This window comes from Nesoenas mayeri (genome assembly GCF_963082525.1).
Source record: "Nesoenas mayeri genome assembly, chromosome: 20".
Classification (NCBI taxonomy): Eukaryota; Metazoa; Chordata; class Aves; order Columbiformes; family Columbidae; genus Nesoenas; species Nesoenas mayeri.
The window spans coordinates 9167931-9190879 of NC_137569.1; the positions used below are offsets into that span (position 1 = coordinate 9167931).

At 48.6% G+C, this 22949-nt stretch overlaps 1 protein-coding gene across 1 annotated transcript in view; it reads left to right on the forward strand.

Moving 5' to 3' along the window:
* CASTOR2 (cytosolic arginine sensor for mTORC1 subunit 2) overlaps positions 1-22328 on the forward strand; it is a gene marked incomplete at its 3' end in the record, with an annotated part of 117007 nt that extends 94679 nt beyond the window's left edge. Inside the window, exons 3-9 of the mRNA XM_080357058.1 lie at positions 11260-11453; positions 12227-12359; positions 13637-13760; positions 14331-14441; positions 15817-15899; positions 17328-17422; positions 22263-22328. Of these exons, the coding sequence (XP_080213184.1) occupies positions 11260-11453; positions 12227-12359; positions 13637-13760; positions 14331-14441; positions 15817-15899; positions 17328-17422; positions 22263-22328 (806 nt within the window). The remainder of the gene's footprint in view (positions 1-11259; positions 11454-12226; positions 12360-13636; positions 13761-14330; positions 14442-15816; positions 15900-17327; positions 17423-22262) is intronic.
* Positions 22329-22949: the final 621 nt, after the last annotated feature.

Below are 22949 nucleotides of genomic sequence, written 5' to 3' on the forward strand. Positions count from 1 at the left end.
GGACCTGGAAAGCTCATCCAGTGCAATCCTCCCATGGAGCAGGAACACCCAGATGAGGTTACACAGGAAGGTGTCCAGGCGGGTTGGAATGTCTGCAGAGAAGGAGACTCCACAACCCCCCTGGGCAGCCTGGGCCAGGCTCTGACACCCTCACCCCCAACAAGTTTCTTCTCATATTTAAGTGGAACCTCCTGTGTTCCAGTTTGCACCCATTGCCCCTTGTCCTGTCACTGGCTGTCACCAGAAGAGCCTGGCTCCATCCTCCTGACACTGCCCCTTTCCATATTGATCCCCATGAATGAGTCCCCCCTCAGTGTCCTCTTGTCCAGCTCCAGAGCCCCAGCTCCCTCAGCCTTTCCTCACACGGGAGATGCTCCACTCCCTTCAGCATCTTGGTGGCTGCGCTGGACTCTCTCCAGCAGTTCCCTGTCCTGCTGGAACTGAGGGGCCACAGCTGGACACAAGATTCCAGGTGTGGTCTCCCCAGGGCAGAGCAGAGGGGCAGGAGAACCTCTCTGACCTACTGACCACCCCCTTCTAACCCACCCCAGGTACCATTGGCTTCCTGGCCACAAGGGCCCAGTAGAGAAGAGAGAGAAGAACTTTAGCAACCGAATACTTAATGTAGAAGGGAAACACAGGTAAGGGAGAGGATGTGACGTGCTCAAGGTCACTTGACAAGTCAGTGGCAGGTGAACTGCATCTGCTGGGGCCAGGCCACTGTGGAGGACTCACAGCATCCATCTGCAACGCTGCAACCATTGTCACTGCCCCAGCATCCCTGTCTGACAGGGACAGGGTACCAGGGAAGCTGCCCGCAGCTCTGCTTGCCCGTAAGCCAGCAGCCAGCTGGGCAAGGAGCAAAAAAAGATCTGGGAAAAAGAGAGATGTTGCTGAAGCCTGAGGAGTATTCATCTGGAGAGCTGTCTGCTCCAGGAAACACCAGTGCTAAAATGCTGTGGGAAATCAGCAAACAGTTTCATGTTTTCCAACATGTAGTTGAGATGTACTCTAATTCCCCCATATTTAAAAGATAAATAAGCAGTGGGAACAGGAAGGAACATATTTCACTCCTTTTTCTGAATATTGATGAAAGTTTGCATTATGTGGGCCCCCCAGCACCTTGGCACATATTTTCAATTACAAAAATCTTCTTACCTGCAGCGTACTGTATTCATCTTCTAAATATCATCGCTCCTTTCTTCCACAAAAAAGCTGCCATGAACTTGTGCAAATATTTGCTGTTCAGTGGCAATTTGGATAGTCACCAAACCCAGGAGAGCGGTTGCACAAGTGAGCTGTGTTCTGCTGGAAGGCAACTCTGCTGCAGGGAGGAATGGACCCACATCTGCAGCTTGGAAGGGCAGCTGTCAACATCTGGGTTAGTTAGGTCAAAATCAGCAAGGCAGAATGCTGCGGGAGAGCATCATCCTCTGCGCTGCTGCTTCCCCACCTCAGAGGTCAGCTGCTCTGGAATTCTGGCTGTGCTTTCTCCATCTGTGTGCTGAGCACATGGCAGAAATGGAGCCCGTGCCAGCAGAGACCTGGGGTGGGTTAGAAGGGGGTGGTCAGTAGGTCAGAGAGGTTCTCCTGCCCCTCTGCTCTGCCCTGGGGAGACCACACCTGGAATCTTGTGTCCAGTTGTGGCCCCTCAGTTCCAGCAGGACAGGGAACTGCTGGAGAGAGTCCAGCGCAGCCACCAAGATGCTGAAGGGAGTGGAGCATCTCCCGTGTGAGGAAAGGCTGAGGGAGCTGGGGCTCTGGAGCTGGACAAGAGGACACTGAGGGGGGACTCATTGCTGGGGATCAATATGGAAAGGGGCAGTGTCAGGAGGATGGAGCCAGGCTCTTCTGGTGACAACCAGTGACAGGACAAGGGGCAATGGGTGCAAACTGGAACACAAGAAGGTTCCACTTAAATATGAGAAGCAACTTCTTCCCGGTGAGGGTGTCAGAGCCTGGCCCAGGCTGCCCAGGGGGATTGTGGAGTCTCCTTCTGTGCAGACATTCCAACCCGCCTGGACACCTTCCTGTGTAACCTCATCTGGGTGTTCCTGCTCCATGGGGGGATTGCACTGGATGAGCTTTCCAGGTCCCTCCAACCCCTGACATTCTGGGGTTCTATGTGACACAGCCCCATCCCTGCAAGCAAAGAGCAAAGGGTTATAATCGCTCTTGCAGCCACTGGCGTTCCAGTGACCAGGACCAGCTGGGGAACCAGCAAAAGCCCCGAGGGGACTGAAATCCTCAGCAAGGGCAGATCTTCTAGAAGCTTTCTTTTTCCCATCTGCGGTGCCGTGATTATCTTTGAATCACATCATTCATGAGCTCTCAGCTGTGTCTTCTCACAGGTGCAGGAGGCATCTTTTGCGAATCTGAAGGTACCTCCGTTATGGTGGGGGTACATGGGCTCACAGATGGGGAGCATTGCTGGGCTGTGGAGCGTTCCGGCTCTGCCAGTGCTGGGATGGAGCTAGTGTATGCTATAATATACGTGTCCAGGAGCATGTATATTATATACAATAATGTGCCCGGGACAGACACCCAGAGGCCGCGCAGGAACGGGTGCATTTCTGAGCACAGCATCTTTCTTGCCTCTGCTTCTTAAAGTCAGAAAAAGCAGCAGACAATTTTAACCTGACTTTTGCTGGCTTTTTGCATTCACGTCAGGCTCCAGCAACGGTATTCACTTTATTTTAGCTCTTCCCTGGGAATGGGCTTTTCAGGTTCCTCTGCTTGCCTGTTTTCAGGAGCAAGCAGATCCCAAACTGCTTGTGTTGAGTAGAAGTCACTGGCTTGTCTCTTCAGTCCCAGCGCTGTGCCAGGCGTATTTGATGGCTGGAACCAGCCCAAATTTCTGTCTGCACCCTTAATTGGGAAACAGAGCTGGGGATGAGCAGGGGACTCCAGAGGTGTAAATAGATCAGTCAGCCACATGGCGTCATCTCTGCTCTGTACAAATGCAGTTGAGGACTTGCTGAGCAGAAAGAATAATTTTAATTAGCACGTACTCCTTCCCGAGCTCTGCAATTCCTTCTGCTGCTTTTAACAGACCAGCTAAAAACTTTCCAGGAAGGTGCCACCCCTCAACTCGTTCCTCAGAACCCACGTAGGCTGTGTCCGTGTCAGCAGAGGTGAGGATCCCTTTGGCATCTGCTGAGAAGGGGATGCTCGTGTTCCCGGGGAGGCCAAGAGAAGCAGCGACAAACTGGGCTCCTCCATCATCCCGGGGCATGGACATTGTACCTAGAATGTCATTTTGGAACTGTACTGTAAATGGTAAAAGTACACCAACTACTCCATCTTTGAGCATGACATCTCCAGCACTGTCAGAATGGCTTTCCTCATTGCGCAGACGTGTGGGCAGATCTATAACAGTCGAGAAGCTGCGCTGCGTTACACCATCCCTTCCCTGCAAACCTCTTATAAAGGCCTTGCTAGAGAGCTGCTCAGTTGCAGCGCTTACAGAAATGGTTGCGTTGCATGGGATAGTGGATGGGGCTGGTTGGAGAAAGTAAGTACTTATTTTCAAATTCAGAATACTCAAGTGCCCCTGCAAGCTGTTTATGGGGCCAGTGAAGCTCTGGTGGAGGTGGCCAAGCTGACTCAGTCCCTCTGGTAGCTCCTGAGGTGGCTGGAAATATTCAGTATTAAATAAATCACTCAATGTTTCTGGTTAGGAGCTGTTTCTCTCTCTTTGAGAAAGGGCCTGAAGAAGCACCCTGAGTGACCTCAGTGCTCTTGGAAGCAGGTTTTTGAGTCTCCTAATTGTTATAAAATAAATGTGGGGTGAATGTGTTGATAATTTCCCTCCAGTAAAGGGTGTGGAGAACTCCCTTGCTTCTAACAGTACTTCTGTCAGATGGACGTGGGACCTGGGGTCACTGCATGTAATTCCCTGTTTATGTAATTTGTCCTATTCCCATGAGTACTGTGAAATTCAAACTGGTCATTACACCGGGTAGAGTATGAATTGAATTGTCAGAAAAACACAAGAAAATTGTACTGGGTATGTTCGCCCATTCTGATGTAAACCCATAAATAGCATTTTAGATTTACCTAATCTGTAGTTGAAAGAAAATCTGTAACAGCAGACAAGGACCAGTATAAGATGAATTTCACGTGAGAAATGAAGGGATTTGGCTGCAACGCTGGACATGCTTTGGGGAGCATTGGTCCATACTGGTGCTGTGCAGGCGCTCAAGGAGCGAGACTTCAGCAGACTCCGGGTGTGTGTTCTTCCTTAAAGTGCTTCTTGTTTTCTTTTTCTTTCTTTCCTTCTGTCTTTCTGTCTGTCTTCTATGATCTTGATAATGAAAACTAAGAGACCTTTGCCTTTCCAACCTACCTTAACATCTCCAGAATTGCTCGCGCACCAACAGCTTCCTCCCTCAATGACAAAGGAAAGATGCTCAGAGAGGCCAGAGCAAAACTTCCCTGTTCCTTCCATACTCACCCTGTTTTCAGACACTTAAATCTTTGCCAAACTCCCTCTTTGGGCAGAAATTTTCCATACTGCTTGTCCGCCTCGTGCTGATTTTTGCATTAACTGTGAAGTGCTTCTATTGTGAGATGTGTATAAAGCTCAGCTAAACAGGTCAGCTGTTCCTTGAGAGCAAGATTTAGAAGAAAGGGTGTTTTTTGTACCCGCTTTATAGATAGGAAACTGAGGCACAGAAACATCGAGGTTAAGATAAATAAAATGTCAAGCTGTCGTTTACTCCCTGCAGAGTGTTTATGAACCTAACAATGTTCTTTTGACAGTTTTGTGAGTGGGATAATACCTAAATAGGAAAATGAGATGACAGGTTTCACAGCTTCCCTGTTGGAGGCAGTTTGGATTTAAAAACTCAGTTTTGCATGCTCTGTGAGGAGAAAATGTCAAAACCACAGAAGCACATGGTTGGAGATGGCGAGGTTCCCTGGTCGTGGATCCAGCCCTGCAGAGGTGCCCGGCCATACATCAGGAACAAATCTGGGATGAACACAGATCAATAAAACAGGCAGAAATTGGCAGTTTAACATTCCGCTGTGATCCTGAAGATACCTGCTGTCCCGTGTGCTGGTACGGCTTGGTATCTAATGAACATTAGGAGCTACTGGTGCTTCAAAATGTGCCGCTGAATGAGACGTGTGGCTCAGAGCAGGCGCTGCGGGGCAGGGACGCGATGCTGGAGTCGTTGCTGCCCTCATGTCGCGACCTTTGCTCACAGGGACATCGGCTGTGCCTGTCACCTCGACATTGCCCTCTGAACAGCGTGGCAGCCGAACAAACCGTTAGCATAAACAGCAAAAACCCCCAAAGCGGCGCGGTTGTGAGCGTGCCGACCTCTTCTCAGGATGAGCGTGAGGTGGCTGACGTGTGCGACGATTTCAGCTGAATCAGAGCTGTGGGATTTTCTTCCTTCTCTCGTTTGCAGAAGCATTAACTTTTTGGTCCCAATTGTCACGTTTCCCAACGGGAAGCCGAGAGATGTGCTTCCAGCTCACCCGGCTGCTGTGCTGAGCTCAGTCCCCGGTGTGGGAGCGCCCAGTGGCACTCGAATCCAACCCACACCGAGGCATTTCTTCCTGGCACCTCACGCCACACACCACCCGTGGGGCAGCAGAAGGCTTTGTTCCCTGTTATTAAGTGTGCAGCTGGCAGTGTATGTGTTTTGAGGTAAAAATAAAGGATATTTGCATCTCTGAAAGGTTATGATTTGCATTGTATCATCCCCAAGCTGGTTTTGCTGCCCTGCTGGGGGAAGTTTCGTCTTGTCCGTGGGGCAGAGCAAAACGAGAATCCTTCAGGAATAAACCTTATGGGACACACAACACTGGGCACTGGACCAGCTTCGGAGCTCTTTCTGGATTTTAGCACACTGTGGAAACTGATAAGTGACAGCTTTACTGTGCTTTACCCCTTTCGTGTGGCTTTCTGTCAGTGAGACAAACAGATTGCTCCATTTCCAGACATTAAAGGAATGTTCACCTAGCCTAATTCTGCAAAAGCGGTGAGGCTCAGGTGGTTATCCTCCTCTGCTCTCCCCTCCACCAAACATTCTGAGCTCATGTGGCCCATTTCCATGGTGCCCTCAAGAATAAAAGATCCCTAAATGTTTTATGAGTGGAGACATCCAGTTCAAACACATACGCTTTATTAGATGTGCGAGAAGCCACACGGATGGGTGCTGGAGACTGACTTGGCCATCCTGGCTCCTCATGGGCCCGTTGACGTGTGGCCATCGGATGCTGTTTGGGCAGCACCCAGTTGCAGCCCCCGTGGCCTCCAGCCCCTTCTCTGCGTGATAAAGCCAACAGAGAAGTCAGAAAGATGCGCAGGCTTTGGATCAGGCTTAGCAACCTGAGATAATCCCTCACTTTGTTATAAGATGGGATTTTAAAACTGCAGAGCAATCAAAAGCTTCCACTGGGCAGTGGGAAGAGAACCCTTTAATAAACATAAAAATCCTATTAAAAATAGATACACATAAACTGTGCTGCCACATGGAGGCATGGGCGACAGCTCTCCCAATTTATCATGAATTTTGCAGTTGACAGCGCTTTTATTTTTAATGCCTGACCATTGGAGTCCTGCTATTGCAGGCGCCCTTTTCTCTGTCTTTTTAGTACACGCCAGAGTGTAGCTGTCATTTTTGCAGAGAGAGGCAATAAAAGGTGAAATGAGTACAGCATAAGGGATCTAAAGCCAGGAGGCTGATCTAAAGTCAGAAGGCTGGACAAAAAAATCCTCAGTATTTTTATATTTCATTATTTTTCAACATTTGGAGTTAGCCATGGCTACAAACGTAAGTCCTATAATGATTAATTGAATAAGCAGTTGGCGCATCCAGAACAAATCAAGGAGCCGCATATCACCCCCAGTACTCCACTATAATGCGGGTTTGTGTGCTGAGTGAAGATGAGTGCTTAGGAGATGATCCAGCATCCCCACCAAAGAAGCAAACCAACTCAGCGCCTTCATTTCTCTCCAAGCACTACAATAAATCCATCTGATATCTACTGTTTCACTTGAAAGCTGATAGGTGTCCTGAAGTGAGTATGTGAAGTTGGAACAAGGTCCACGGCAAACAGTGCAGGAGGCAGAAAAATGTTGCTGTTTTCCCCCCCGTTGTGCAGACCCACACGGTTGGGCTGACTCTTTGGTCAGGGCTCTAAGCCGGGAGATCTTCCTTCCCTGCTTTCTGTGACCACCTTGGGTGCCTGCGAAGACCCCTGAGCTGGAAGCTCATCATCTGGCCAGCATCTTCCAAAGGTGTTTTGAGAGTTCTCCATGGAGCACCAGCTCGCAGTGCTCACAGAATTTCATAGAGCTCCAGTGGCAGCAATTCAATACCTACTTGGGTTTCAGCCAACGTTTGTTGTCCTCGCTGGAAATGGTATTGATTATTTGAGCTCAGGAGCCAATTATGGCCGATATGATACTCACCACCTCGTGCCCCAGGATGATGTGTGCCATGGAACCTGCTTTGCTTCCGCTGTACCTGCCAAATGGGCCAGTGAGGCTCCGGACAGACCTCTGGCCTTTGAAATCACCCATGGTGTGAATAAGCAGTTCAACTCCTGCCCTAAGCCAGGGGTGTCAAACTCATTTTCCCCCAGGGCCGCATCAGTTGTGGTTGCCTCCAAAGGGCCAAATGTAATTTTAGGACTTATACAGTGGGAAGAGAACCATTTAGAACTTATACAGTCCTAAAATTACATTCGCCCCTTTGAAGGCAACCACGAGGCTGATGTGGCCCCCAGTGAAAATGAGTTTGACAACCCTGCCTTAAACCTTATTTGACACGTTTATTTGGTTTGTTTTGAGCCGGGATTGGCTTTTGTTTAATATCTCCCTTGGAGGAGCTGTGTCCCACACAGCGTCTGTCTGTCTGTTTGGTGGCACTGCAGATTTCATGCGGGATGGAGAATTTTGGGTGAGAGAGACTGCTGTGCCAAGGGGGAGTGGTGCCACGGGCTATTGGAGCCCACCAGCAGTTGGTCCTTGGTGTTGTACTGCCAGGCAAAATCATACATGAGATGAGTGCCGTGCTTGGGCTATCAGGATGGTCACATCTTGCGTAGGTTGGTGGGTTCTGTGGCAGCTACCAGAGATGAAATGACAGCTGGAGTCTGTGACCCACCTCCACTTGCTGGTCATGATTGTGATGATGGACAGCAAATGATGGTTGTGATGGTGGGCAGCAGTGACGGTTGTGATGATGGACAGCAGTGATGGTTGTGATGATGGTTTTGATGATGGACAGCAATGATGGTTGTGATGATGGTGGTGATGATGCACAGCAATGATGGTTGTGATGATGGACAGCAATGATGACCATGGACCTGTGACATCTGAGCTGCTCCTGGGTGTCTTCTCCTGGCAGAAGGTCTGCGAAGTGTTACATAGCAAACCCACGAAAGATCAAAAGGCTTCACTCCAATGCAAATTCAAAACAAAGACCATGGCTATCAGAAGCCAAGCCTGAGTTTCTGACCTCTTACAGGTCCTTCTCAGCCAGAGCTGGATGTCCCCAGAAGTAGGAGGGACCTGCTCTCAGATAAACCAGGTGCAAGAGGATCTCGAGAGCCCAGCAGGAAGATTTCCATGCTGAGATCACAGTGTGAGGACAAGGGAGGCTGCAGTGCCGGGGCTGTGGGGCAGCAAGAGCTCTGGGGGAAGTGCTCAAGGTGCTGGATTGGTATTGAAACATGGGCATTTCCTCATTTTGCCCTTTATTTATTACTTTATTCTGCCTCACTGAGTCTGCATTAACGTCTGGTGTTCTCAGCTCTCCTTGAGTCTACTGCATTTAACAGCTTCCTGGGCAAAGCACCTTCCCACGTGGCTTATTTGATGCTATTTAGCTGAATTTGTTGAGCCTCTAGCCTGGGTTTGTTTCATTAGAATTCGGGCTGTATTTTTCCATCTGGCTGCCTAGTGGAAACAGTGTACCAAAATAGGTATTTCAGGTACTTTATATACATTTTTTGCAAAGTTAATTGAATTATGAGAGGCAGGTTACTTAAGCAAATGCGATGACCCCTGTCACACTTCGTAGGGTCTGTTAAACACATAAAACCGAACAGGATCAACACTTGGCAGTAATTACAAATGCAGCCAGCAAATCAGCCCTCCTGCCTCGTGAGGAAGAGGTTGACGAGGTCTCCTCGGGGCAGGTCCTCCAGCATTGCTGCTGCCCGGGTGAAATGTGATAATTCCTCTGTCCACCGTGAAATACTGCATCTTCCAGCCTATCTCTGACCCAAAATTGCATTTAAACTGGTATTTAATGAACTGCAGCCAGCCCCACGTCACCCGTACAAAGCAGGAATATCATCTACTCTGCTTATAGAGAGGGAGATGAGTTGTGATGTTGAGTTGTTAGCGGACGTGGGCACATCTGGGACGCGGCCGCTGCGGGTGGGACGGTCGGTCCCCGGAGCACACGGAGCTGTGTCTTGCACAGCTGTGCTGCCAGAGCCTTTGGGGACGAGTTTGCGGAGAGGAAAAGTGTCACTTGACCTTTCTGTGATTTAGTTGCCTGGCTGCTCTAATGGCGTTGGGATGTGGGAAATGGAAGTGTAAATACTGATGACGTGCAGGTGGCCTTGCCTGTGCCTGCCCGCTCCGTCCTGCCAGGAGCAAATACATCTCCAAAGAAAGAACACTTTTTTTTTCCTTTCCTTCTTATTTATTTCACAGGCAAGAAGTAGAGGTGGGGGTAAAGGAAAAAAATATGTCAGCTGCTTATTAGATCAGCGGCAGTTGTTTTGAGCCCTAGCGTCTCCGTGCCAGGTGATGCAGTAAGCGTTGTTTTGGGGGTGCTTTTCTGATGCAAAGGGCCGTCTGATCAGAAAATGGTATTTTGCTGCAATAATTTTGTGCAAGCAACTTGCACTGGTCTCTCTGAGGTAACATGCTGTTGATTAATGCGCAAACTTACCTGCTCTCCCTGGTGTCTAGTTTTCATTCCATGCAAGCTCTGATTATTCAGTAAAAAAGAAACATTGCCCTACAAAGCTAAACATCAAAATGCAGGAGCAGAACCCTCAGTGTCCCCACTGTTTGCAGTGTGTTTGCTCAGGGTTATTTTCATGCCACACACAATTGAGGTTATTGAGGAGAGCAAAGCGAACAGTATTTGTTATTCAGTTCATTTTGGGTTTTCAGCGCTGTTGTTGTCTCACAGCAGTGGTGCCTGGGGAGCCGGGGGGGGAGGTTATGAATTTATTACATGGTGTCTGGAGCTGTACAGAAACAGCTCCCAAAGGCCTCGCTGCAGGAGAAGGGAAAGATACTGGACGGAGGAGCCAGGAGTGGGTGGATAGAGTAGGAAATGTGGGGATGGAGACACGAACCAGCTTGTCCGTGGTGCCAGGGCTGGCTGCAAGAGCAGTGATACTGGGATTTCTGTTTTGGGGCTGCTGGGCTGCATTTAACCTCTAAACAAAACGTGTGGGTTTCCACTGGGACCTCTGCTGTGTGTCGGCTGGCTGGATCTGCATCTGAGGTCAGGTTCCTTGTGGCAAGTAGATTTAACTGGGATTATGTATTTGTAAGTCTGGATCCAAACTGTTTGTTTCTATAATTTGCCAAACCAAAATCCAAAGTCCAGAGAATCTTAAAGAAGTTTATACCTTAATTCCAGAGTCCATGTCTGGTTTCACGGGCTATTGATACATTAAGGTTTCTTTAAAACAGTTAATGATTTGTATGAAATGGTTTACCTGCAGATTTTTAACTACTTAATGACAACAGACGAAGAGCAGGGACCTGCTCTGCATCTCTTGGGCCTGTGCCCAGGTTGCTCTGTCAACCTCCATCACAGATCCAGGAGAACAACGTTTGGGTTTAGAACACAAAGGAGGAAACAAGAGAGACCAGAAAAGCTCGAGTGAAATACTTGGAGAAATTGTGTCATAGAGGAGGTGCAAGTTAAGTCAAAGAGTTCAGGCTCTTTCCACTTGGGGAAGTCAGCAGTGCTGGTCACCAGCGTCCATGTGAATGGCTGAAGCTTGTGTGATTCTTTGTGTTGTCCTTGAAAATCTATATGAATCCTGCAGTGGAAGTTGAGGCGATCGGTATATCTATAGAGCGGCACAGTGCCGACCTGTGAGGCAGCGTGGGAGGCCCAGAAGGTTGGCTGGATAAGTGGGCTCATCTCATTCCTTGCACTGAGGTCTACGCTAAACACGTATGGACCAGATGGTGGACCTGGCTTTCCTGACCTCTAAAGCGAACCTCTGTCCTCCCCCTCTGTCTCTTTGCAGAGCTCCCTTCCTCGGAACACTTGAGCGTGGCTGATGCGACATGGCTTGCCCTCAACGTCGTGTCTGGTGGAGGTGGCTTCTCCGGCTCCCAGCCCATCGGAGTGACCAAAATTGCCAAGTCAGTCATAGCACCCCTAGCTGACCAAAACATCTCTGTGTTCATGCTCTCCACCTATCAGACGGACTTCATCCTGGTAAGAGGACTCGAGAGGGCCAGGCAGAGTTATCTGCCACCATACGAAAGTTCACTTGGGCAGTTTAAATGACATTTCTGGGAGGAGGTTGTTTGAGTAGCAGCAGAAGTACTGAAGTCTGCTTTCCCCAGAGCTCTGTGCCTCGTAGTGAGGCTCTCTGACACCTCAGGAGCTTTTCCCATGGGATGAGGCAGTTGTTGGTGGGGTTATCTGGTGTCTAATGAGAGTGCTGAGCCCACACTGCAGTCTCTCCCTTAGTGGAGGCACTGGCAGCATTTCCCACCTTCCCTCGGACTTGGGTTTTCTGAGAGTTAGAGGAACATAGTGTCTGTTGTCGGGTTGGCTGGTGACGGCCAAGAGGCTCCAGAGATGTTCCAGGGACGGACAGTAAGACTGTCTTTCTGTCTGACATGCATGTGTGTGCACTCACACAGGGCACGAACACATAAGCTTTATTTTCTTAGGAAGAGAGGCTGAAGAACAGGCAGTGCTGAGTTCTTGAAGGAATACTGGAAAAGAGGTGAAATATCTCCTTGTTAGAAGTCTCCACACTCTATCCACGATCTTAAAAGCACTGTGGTGCTTAATCCTATTGATATTTGCAGTGGTGTCACCAAATGTGCTTCTCTAGACACACATGCAGGTGGTAATTATCCTCACTGACCAGCTGGCTCCAGCAGGAGCGATGGGTCTGCTTTTCTGTGCCCTGAGAGCCCGTAACCTCTGCTGCAGCGGTGCACACCGTCACGAGCTAATCCTGTTGTCACCCTCAGGTACGTGAGCGGGACCTGCCCTTCGTGATGCACACGCTGGCTGCTGAGTTCACCATCCTCCGGGTAGTGAATGGGGAGACGGTGGCTGCCGATGACCTCGGGATAACGAATGGATTTGTCAAACCAAAACTGGGTAAGGACCAGCGTGGGCTCAGCTCTCCAGGGAGCTGGTCTCCATGACACATGGGGGCGAAAATCTGCCTCCTACCTTCCTTCAACGTTTTGGTGAATGTTTATGTTGTTGTAAGGTAATAAATTATCTTAACACATGCCTGAGTCTGTCCCAGTTCAACCAAGGATTTGAGTAGGTGCCTAACTTTCTGAGCAACGCTGATGAGCTTTGCTGAATTACAGCCTTTAATGCTAGTTTCATATTTCCAGAGGAGACATGGCTTTTGTAGGACAGAAGGTTAAAATACAATTAATTTCAGTTGCAAAAAATCACAGTCTGTAGCCCATACTTCCATCTTTCAACTATTCAAAGGAAAATGACTTGTATAAAAGCTCAGGTGTCGCAGTGATTGATGCACAGAGATACTGTTGTTCAAATTTCACACTGCAGTACCTGTCAGATCAAGGCCACTGTCAGCCCAGGGCTGTATAGAACGTTAGGATGCTTATAGTTCAGAGGAACAAGCATCAAGCAAAGGGCACAATCAGGAAGAGGAACTACTTAAATACACATTTACCTACACACCTGTGTGTAATTTTATGCCCATAACCAAACAAATCAGGGATCAGTTATTAAAAAGTGCCACTCAGCCTCGTCACTTGATAGCTATAGATAATCTTGTTTAAGAAAATGAGCCTCATACAAAAAGCATGAGGGAAGGGCCCGTACATTGATTATGCGCAGGTATGCAGTTCACTGTGTTGCTGTGGTTGATAGTTGCAAGCCCACATACCAGCCTCTGGCTGCAAGCATGTTTGCCGAGCTGCTCCATGTCAGCTGGCTTTTATTTTTTGTAGATATTATGGCTTCCAGAAAGGAGGGGAAAGAGGGTGTACTGCCAACAACCACAGCCCGAGAAATGCCTTCCGCAGCCCTGCCTTTTAAATGGTGGAAGCCTGATTTATTTGGACTTCTCAGTTTGTGTTGGCAGCTCCTTGAGTTTGCTCCTTGTCCCGTGTGGATGCACCCGATGGCCTGAAAGCCCCTATGAGCAGAGAGCTGGCCTGCGCCCCGTGCAGGGCAGGATGCATGGAGTGATATCACACCCCACAAGAGCAGGCTGTCCCCAGGCCCTTGGTCCCTGTCTGAGAGCCAGCAGCGCTTCAGCAGTGACGAACTTCCTTACAAACACCGTCAGTTTTCTCTGCAACTGCTGTGTGGGTAACACGTCTGGTGGGATGTGAACCTGCTGCAGATGTGGCGTCATAGTTGTGTGTGTCTGTGTGTGTCTCTTTCAGTTCAGAGGCCCGTCATTCATCCCCTTTCCAGTCCAAGTAACATGTTCTGCGTCACCAGCCTGGATCCAGATACCCTTCCCGCTGTTGCTACACTCCTCATGGATGTCATGTTTTACTCCAATGGGTAGGTCCTGGCAGGGAGATGGGCTCCCAGGCAAGATGTGGCTGCTGTCTGGAGGCACAAATTCATATTGCCGCTCCAGGATGCCCAGGGGTCTGCTGTGGCCTTGGGCTGCTCTGGTGCCCTGCACTTAGCGAGGTTTCAGGAGCTCAAGAGGGTTGTCATGACAAGGGGAAGCAAATTAGGAGATTGAAGGTGCCCAGAGATATCCATTGGCTTTGGAAAGCTGAGCCTTTTCAGGTTTAAGCTCAGAGTAGCAATGCAGTCGATGTGCTGGATATCCATGCAGGACCGGAGGATGTGCAGATGTGCTGCTGTCCGGGGTGTCTGCAGCTCCTGGTCCTCCTGCCAGAGGACCTTGGGGCAGGCCTGGGAGAGTTTTGTCACTTGTGGGGAATGGCATTTTATTCCCTGCAAAATCAAAAAAGGAAAAGCAGTATAATATGACAGGACTCAAGCTCACTTCCCTAAGTTAGCATATGAACATTTCTGCTTTCAGTGGCTATATGTGCTTTAAGAGCCTTCCTTCGCTCTTCTAGCCACGGTTAACGCTGTTCTCTTCTGTTTCATCAGAGTAAAAGACTCGGTGGTGGGCAGCGAAGACTCAGGACATATTCGCTTTTTCTCCTTTTCTCTCATTGAGGGTTACATCTCCTTGGTCATGGATGTCCAGACACAGCAGAGGTGAGCTTTGGTCTTAAGGTCTCTCGGGCCCCAAAAAAGCACCCAAGATGTTCTCAAAGGGGGCAGGAGGCAGCTTAAGCTCCTACATGTTAATTCTTGGGAGCCTCATTGCATGGGTGCCATGTGCCTGTAAACCTTGTCAGGTTTCCGAGTGCAGTCTGGCATGTGAGTTCCAGCTCCTGAATTTTGGGCTTGTCTGTCCAAGCCCTCAGTGAAATCACAAGCCGATGTAACGTAGGGCGATCTCACTTTTGAAAAAGGAACACTGGATCAAAGCAATTTAGATGCTTTTATTTTCTTGTTGATTAGTTGTGCTTTTAAGAGCAAAAACAACAAAAAAAAATACTGCATATGTGGTTGAAGTTTTGCTGTTAAAGGCCAAAAGTAGGGTGGGGATGTCAGCGATGCTGTCCTCCCCCTTTGCTTTTACACTTGGCTGGGCTTGATGCAGACTCTGGTTGTGATGATGATGTTCTGAGTCATCCCTGTGCCGCGGGAGCCCATGGCTCGTTTGTCTGGCACGGAGAAAGTCAGCCAGGGAGCAAACAGCAGCCTGTGTGTGTGTGTGTGTGTGTGTGTGTGTGTGCTCAGCAGCTTCGCATCACAGAGATCTCTGAGGTCTGCAGGCCAGACAGGATGCTGTGCTGAGATTCAGGGCATAGATTTAGTTTTGAGACACAGTACAGCGTTTGGTTTTGATTGCAAACTGTTAATTGCCCTCTTGAAAGTTGCTTCGACCTTAATTGGAGTAAGACCTGTCTGCCTTTGGGGGAGGCTGGAGGGCTGGAGCGGCGCCGGGTGCTTGGGGAGTCCCGGTGGCCAGTTCCTTTCTGCCTGCTTGACCTTGGGCAGGTCCCTTGGTCACTGTTCTTCTTTCCCCTGCTAAGAAACAGGGGTCTCTGCAGGGATTCCAGGGACGGTAAGGGAAAAAGCACTGATGATGCAGGGACACAAAAACAGTGGTCACCTCTCACGTGCCTAGGAGAGTAGGTATGGAAGCATATTCTGTCCCTAGATGTTTAGAAATGCAGCTCAAATCACACCTGCAGATTAATGGTCTTGAGATTTGTAAAGCTGAGGCACGACCTGGTTTTTAGAAACCTTTTTCCCTGCCTCTCTGGGTGCCTGTGTGCGCTTCAGCATCAGCTTCAGCATCAGATGCCGATTTTCCACCAGACATCTGGAGGGCCAGGCAGGTGCATCTGTCCTGTTTGATTTGAGTTTTCTCAGTTTCACCGAGCTGCTGCCGCTGCTATTGTTGGCTTCAAGCAGCGCAGGGATACAGGAACAGCAGCATCCCCGCAGGCAGAATCTGACACACTGCTGTGCTTTAATTGCCACGTTTGGTGTTCCTTTTGTTTGGTTTTTTTTACAGATTTCCTAATAATTTGTTGTTTACAAGTGCATCTGGTGAGCTCTGGAAGATGGTGCGGATCGGCGGGCAGCCTCTTGGCTTCGGTAGGTAAACATTTGGGGGATCAGTCGGTGCACAGGTAGCCAGGTGCCTCAGGGCCTTCAAGGATGATGGAAAAATCCATCGGAGGCTGAAGCTTTTTAAGAGCTTAATATGACTTCACAAGCTGAGGTTTTCCGAGAGGAGTTGTCTTGCTCCTCCCTAATAAGTCAGGCTTCTAAGTATACTATTGAAAGTGCTACGTGGCCTGAGAGCTCCATCCTGGCATTCATCTGCTGGACTTTGGGGGGTAGCTATGGCTGGGTCTCTCTTTAAAAAGAAGAAATGGAGAAAAAGATGGCATGGGAATGCATTGTAGATGGTTGAAATGTGTGGTCTGAAAGCACTGTGCAGTCCGTGGGCAACACTGTGGCTTGAGTAGATTTGGGACAGATTTATAGCGGTCCAAGTGGGAGTCCTGTTCATAGTCCTTTTTCACATCCAGCACTGCAAACATTTTCTCTGTTCAATATCGGACCAACATAGCACAGAGCAAATGCTTCACGTCTGCAGAGGTGTTCTTGTTATTTTTATGTCCCGTGTGATTTTAAGGATGCCGATCTGAATACTGCAACAAAGGCCTGATCTTCAGAAAATACTGGACTCCTTCCCATGGTCTCTGAAACAGTTACAAAACATGGGATTCAAGAACATGTCTGAAAAATGTTTGGCCAATTTTTATATTTAATTGAAACTTCAACACCAGACAACCCAAAGTAGCAAGAGGGAAACTTTCATGCACCTTCTCTATGTGTAGAAGCGGCATGATGTATGTCATGGATGGGGTGTCAGGATGCCTGCTAGTCCCCTAAATATTTGACGTTTATGTATTATAAGTAATATTATATTAAGTTGAAATGTTTGCTTTGGATCAGTGAAACTAAGATTTTATCTGGAAACAATGTACCATTGATCTGCCATGAACAGGACAGATGAACCATTTAAATTGGCGTGAAATCCTGTCTCAGGGGCTGTGGGGTCTGTGGTCCAGGAGCCGCATGTCCAGGCCAACCAGCGGGTCAGCATCTCCTCTCAGAGATGCCGGGCAAAGTGTTCAAGAGCAACAACTGAAGAGAAGAACGGAGGTTAAGGGCTTATGAGACTGGTGTTGGTGCTTCCTTCTTGAACATCATTAATTGATTTTCTTTGGACCTCTAGAAATCGTTCCAGTTCTAATGTTTTGTGCCTCGGGGGGATTTATATTTCTCTATAACAAAAAGAAGGCAATAAAACCAAATGTGCAATATATCATGGTGGCCCAAAGACCCTGATTCTGTGAGACAGAACACATTTTAGTACAGAGATCCGTTCTGATTGGAGTTTGTGAAGACAACCTCCTCGCTGTATAGGCACAGAGCTGGCGAGACCCAGGAGTTCTGTGAGGTCGACAGGTGTCATTCAGACAATGACTGACTTTTTTACCTCTCCCACAGATGAATGTGGAATTGTTGCTCAGATTTCTGAGCCTTTGGCTGCAGCCGACATCCCAGCCTACTACATCAGTACTTTTAAGTTTGATCACGCGTTGGTGAGTATCAACACACCTTCTTTGGAACGGGGGTGATCTTCTCCCTGTGAGAAAATCACAATGAGAACATCATTCCCCATCTGCAGAGCCTGTTGGAGCTGCCTTTGCTCTGACACAGCCCAGCAGACACGTCTCTCCAGCCTCCCGCCTGTCACTGCCCTGGGTCAGAAGCTCCCGACCCAAGCCCAGCCCCTTCCCCAAGGCAAAGCTGCATTTTGGAGTCTCATTCTTGCAAAGGGCAGGTCTCTGTCCTTAAAGACCTGCAGCAATGGAGGCTTCACCACCTCCCTGAGCAGCCTCATCCACTGTGTCACTATCTTTTATTAGAAACAGCCACAAACCCTCCCCATTTTCCTGCAAACGTCGTTGGAGGCTCCAGCCTCTCAGGAGGGTGCCTGTGTTGGGGGGAACCTTTTGAAGACTCTCCTAATAGCGGACTCCTGCCTTCATCTCCTGCTACCTGCATGGCACTAACCTTTGGGTTTTGGGACCCGTCTGTGGGTCCTGCTGTCCCTGCATCGTCCTCACGGTGTACGCTTAGATAAAATAGAAATAATCGTCGGGACAGCAAGGGAACGTGATTTTGAAGCAGGGAAGGATTCTGTGTGTTTGTTCTCACTGAGTGCGTGTCACCAGCACGAGGGTCTTGCCGTGTATGCAGGGTTCTCTTCTCTTCTCTTCTCTTCTCTTCTCTTCTCTTCTCTTCTCTTCTCTTCTCTTCTCTTCTCTTCTCTTCTCTTCTTTCTCTTCTCTTCTCTTTTCTTCTCTTCTCTTCTCTTCTCTTCTCTTCTCTTCTCTTCTCTTCTCTTCTTTCTCTTCTCTTCTCTTCTCTTCTCTTCTCTTCTCTTCTCTTCTCTCTCTTCTCTTCTCTTCTCTTCTCTTCTCTCTCTTCTCTTCTCTTCTCTTCTCTTCTCTTCTCTTCTCTTCTCTTCTCTTCTCTTCTTCTCTTCTCTCTCTTCTCTTCTCTTCTCTTCTCTTCTCTTCTTCTCTTCTCTTCTCTTCTCTTCTCTTCTCTTCTCTTCTCTTCTCTTCTCTTCTCTTCTCTTCTCTTCTCTTCTCTTCTCTTCTCTTCTCTTCTCTTCTCTTCTTCTCTTCTCTCTAATACTGCTGGATACTTTACCTTCTAGGCCTACCTCTGCTCTTCCTTTGGCTGTATAGGACACGCTCAAAAATCACGGATTTCCCCGAAAAGGGAGAATTACCGTGTCTGTAGCCACAAACAGGATGGCGTTTGACTTGGAACCTTATTCCCCAAGCACTGAGGGCAGGAGTCAGCAGCTTGGGCGCTAACAAAACTCAGCTGCTTTCATATTTTTGTTGTTTTTTTCTTAAATGTGCCCTCTGTTGCTTTATACTTCTCCTTTCACCACTGTAAATTCACTGCTCAGGCCCTACATTTGACCTGTAAAAGCTCCAGTGAGTTCAAGGCGGGTTTTTGCTTCAGCTAATTACTTTGATTTTTCACAGTTGGTGTGAACCATTTGCAGCCTATAGGTCATGTGTGTAAAGAGTAAAAGTAAATATTATTCCAGATAGCAGAGGTCAAAGTGTTATATAAGTTTGTCTTATTTTCTTGAATATTAACTGTGCTGATAAGATAAGCTAATAAAACACCATTTTAAAATCAATACTGTTAGCTTTGCCTCACATTCCTACCTGCCGCTGTGGCCCCAGGTGCATGCTTTCTGCGCAGAGTGCTCCTAGTTGTCAAGCAATATCTGGAGAGCTCAGCCCTGTCGCTTAAAATAGAGATTTCACTTACAACTTGTGCCGTACAATTGTGATGACTCTGCAGGCAGCTCCTCCTTTGCGAAGGGTCTCATCCTGCCTCACCTGAGCCCGGCAGGTCCCCCCAAGCAGCTGCCAGGGCAGGGTTTGGGCTGTATGCATTTCAGCATTTTCCTCACTACTCACTGTTTTCTTTTCTTATGGTTTTAAAAACCTTTTTGCCTGGATGGTGCTATTTTACCTGTCAAACCCTTCCACCAAAACGTGTTGGATGCAGGTGCATTTCAAGCCCTCCTCTGCTTGACTTGGCTCCGGGAGCGGTGCCTGGACTGGCTGCTTGCTGGCTCAAGGTCAGTTTTACTGGCCTAAACCTCTAGATTTTCACATGTTTTCCTTAATTTTGCTACCTTGACTTCTAGTGACACTTACCGAGGTCAAAGTGCATCTTGAATCCTTTCTCCACATCCTTCCTTTCATTATTTACAGTTCTTCAGTACTTGTCAACAACTTAGAGCACTTCATAAACCCGGTTGTCCTTTTTCACTTGATCTTTTTTCTCCTGTGCATTTTAGGGTGGTTTTTGTTGCTTGAGCTTTTATTTGACCTGCTTGTTAACACTCGGGTCTTCCTGCAATGCTGTAGCTGTAGAAGTTTGCCCTGAAAATCAGGATTTGTGCCTGAGAAGAAATCTCTTTTGTAGACAACGCCGAGATGGGAACCTCCAGGTCTCTGCTGTGTCCCCTGGGTGACACAAGGGGCAGAGCTGTGGTTTCCAGCTCCCTCTAGAGAGAGCAAGGGAGAAGAGTCCCGTTCCCTTTTCCAGGTGCTCTGCTCCCCCTGTCCTGTGCTTGGAGGTGTCTTGCTCATCTTCACCAGCATTTTGCATCTCATGAGGCTGAAACTGTGTCTGGGACGTAGTTTGGAGCTTTACTTTTCCCTTCCTGGTAGATGCTTTGATCTGAACACGTTGCCCCAGCTGCCCTGGGATAGAGATCTTTTCTATAGGACACAGAGGGGTAGGACTTCTCTGCTGGTGGCAAGCTAGGATGTGTCCTACAAATCAAAACTGCACATCTGTCCTGGAGAAAATCCACGCCAGACATTAGTGGTGTGGTTGAGACCATTCCCTTGATGTTAGGGGAGTCGAGCGCCTGCAGTGAATGCAGGTTCAGCCCGTTGTGTGTCATGAGGAGGTGGGTCCGTGCAGGTCCCATGGGCCAGAATCGGTTCTGCCTCCTCCTGCTCCTGTTCCGCACTGACAGAGCGTATGGACAGACCCACTGACCATCTGCTGAGGCTGCTTAAGAAAATGGGTTTTGCAAAATTGATTCCTATGTCCTTTCTCATTATCTTCTGGAGAAACAGTCATACAGCTTCTCCAACTGCAAAGTTCAGCATACCGGGAAAATGATGAAGGAGAGGCACTGGAGACTCCTGTCTCCAAGGTCTGTTTCCTACAGTGGAGGTTTGCTGGGGTTTTCCTCCTAACCCAGAAGGATTTGCTGTGTGGTTGTTTTAAGATGATTTTCTTCCTTCCCCAGCTGACTTCTGTTCACACATCATCAGGGTTAGCCGCTCCTATTCCATCTTCCCATTGGAAAACTGAACATTTTTCTTGTTATTTCTCATGGGCTTTTTTACTCAGTTTTGTTAAAAGCCTTGCAGAAAAATCACAGTTCAGTTGTATTTCCACTGTCTGAGCTCTGGAGGGTGTCCAGTGAATCCGGGTATTGTGCTCGTGGCCAAGGACTCAGACACCTCACAGATGGGACGGCCCCTTCTTCAACTTACTTAAGGTGAATTATTTCGGCTTCTTGCAGCAGCTCATAGATCACTTATTTTTCCTTTAGTCCCCTTTCCACGAGCTGTCAGCTGTCCCCTGAGTGTCAGATTCGGGTTTATGGAACGGTCAGACACCTCTTTTCTGTCTGATGTAACTTAAACTTGTGATACTCTTTGCTACTGACAACAGTCACTCTTGAGATCTTTCGCATCTTCTGCTTTTTCTTGCAGTAAGACACCTCCTAATGATTCTGTATGTGGACTTCTGTGGTTAATTCTCATCCCAAGACTGGATAAGAAAGCTCAGGTGCCTCACCACACCACCCGGGACTCCCCACTACAAGCAGATTGGCAGTTCTCTTCTTCTTTCAATGGACGTCCCCCCTGTCACCCAACATGGTCTCCCCACCCACACTTATGGGTCCCAAACCTTTAGGATGCCCTGGACAGCCATTGGGCACAGGCGCTTTGTGTGAGCGAGCTCCTCTGTACAAACGCTTTACCAAAAAAAGGAGGGGGGGAGGAAGAGGAATCCCAGAATGTCAGGGGTTGAAGGGCCCTGGAAAGCTCATCCAGTGCAATCCCCCCATGGAGCAGGAACACCCAGATGAGGTTACACAGGAAGGTGTCCAGGCGGGTTGGAATGTCTGCAGAGAAGGAGACTCCACAACCCCCTGGGCAGCCTGGGCCAGGCTCTGACACCCTCACCGGGAAGAAGCTTCTTCTCATATTTAAGTGGAACCTCCTGTGTTCCAGTTTGCACCCATTGCCTCTTGTCCTGTCACTGGTTGTCACCAGAAGAGCCTGGCTCCATCCTCCTGACACTGCCCCTTTCCATATTGATCCCCAGGAATGAGTCCCCCCTCAGTGTCCTCTTGTCCAGCTCCAGAGCCCCAGCTCCCTCAGCCTTTCCTCACACGGGAGATGCTCCACTCCCTGCAGCATCTTGGTGGCTGCGCTGGACTCTCTCCAGCAGTTCCCTGTCCTGCTGGAACTGAGGGGCCACAACTGGACACAAGATTCCAGGTGTGGTCTCCCCAGGGCAGAGCAGAGGGGCAGGAGAACCTCTCTTGACCAGGAGCAGGAAAGGAAAACCCCAAAGCTGTTGCCTCCCCACCAGCCCCCACCACACAGACACCAACCTGGCCTGATGTTGAACCAGGGAGTGTCTCTTGTAGGCCGAGTCCTTTCTCAGCAGAGTTCAGTTGTCCGGCAGCAAAGCCCCCGGCTCCTTGGGGCTGTTGTAGCATCGCGTCCTGCCTCTCCTTCCCTTGTCACCCCTCCCTGGCTCTTGCTAGAGCATGACCTTTCTTGTTTTGTTTTCTTGCAGGTACCTGAAGAAAATATAAACGGTGTGGTCAATGCACTCCAAGTCAGTCAAGCTGAAAAGCATTAGAAATCTTCTGAGCTGGTTCCAGATGCTTTTTATTATTATAATTATTATTATTATTATAATTATTATTATTCTTTTTTTCTCACAGTATTTCTTGAAAAATCTGATTCCAGAGAGTGACATGAAAAGAGACTGTGGAAAGTTGAGCAGAAACAGCTCCAATAAGCCTTTGTTTTAATTATAATAATAATTATTATTGTTATTTTATTAAATTTATGAATGAGGGGCAGGAGGAGAGGGAGTTTCCTGACGTTCAGCTCCAAGGCGAAGCGTAACCTGCCCGTGTTCTGGGTGTGGAAGGAGCTGCCCGGGGGCACCGGTGTCCCCCGACGCGCGGGGCCGGCCGCACACACAGGCGGGACGGACGGGCCGCTTGCTCAGAGAGAGCCCTGAAAACCGTAAACACAATGAAATGTGGAATTAAACAGAAAAGACGTGGCACGGTGCTGGCTTGTCTCCTCACATCAGACTTTCTGAGGACTGTCCGTCATTGCGTGTGCTGAGATAGAGTGGGAATTGGGTTATGGTTCCCCTGGCAAAACCGTTTGGTGTTGGAGAAGGGGAAACCATCCAGTTCCTTGAATTTTCCCCTTTTTCCCTTTCTCCCTGCAGTCAAAGCCCGGC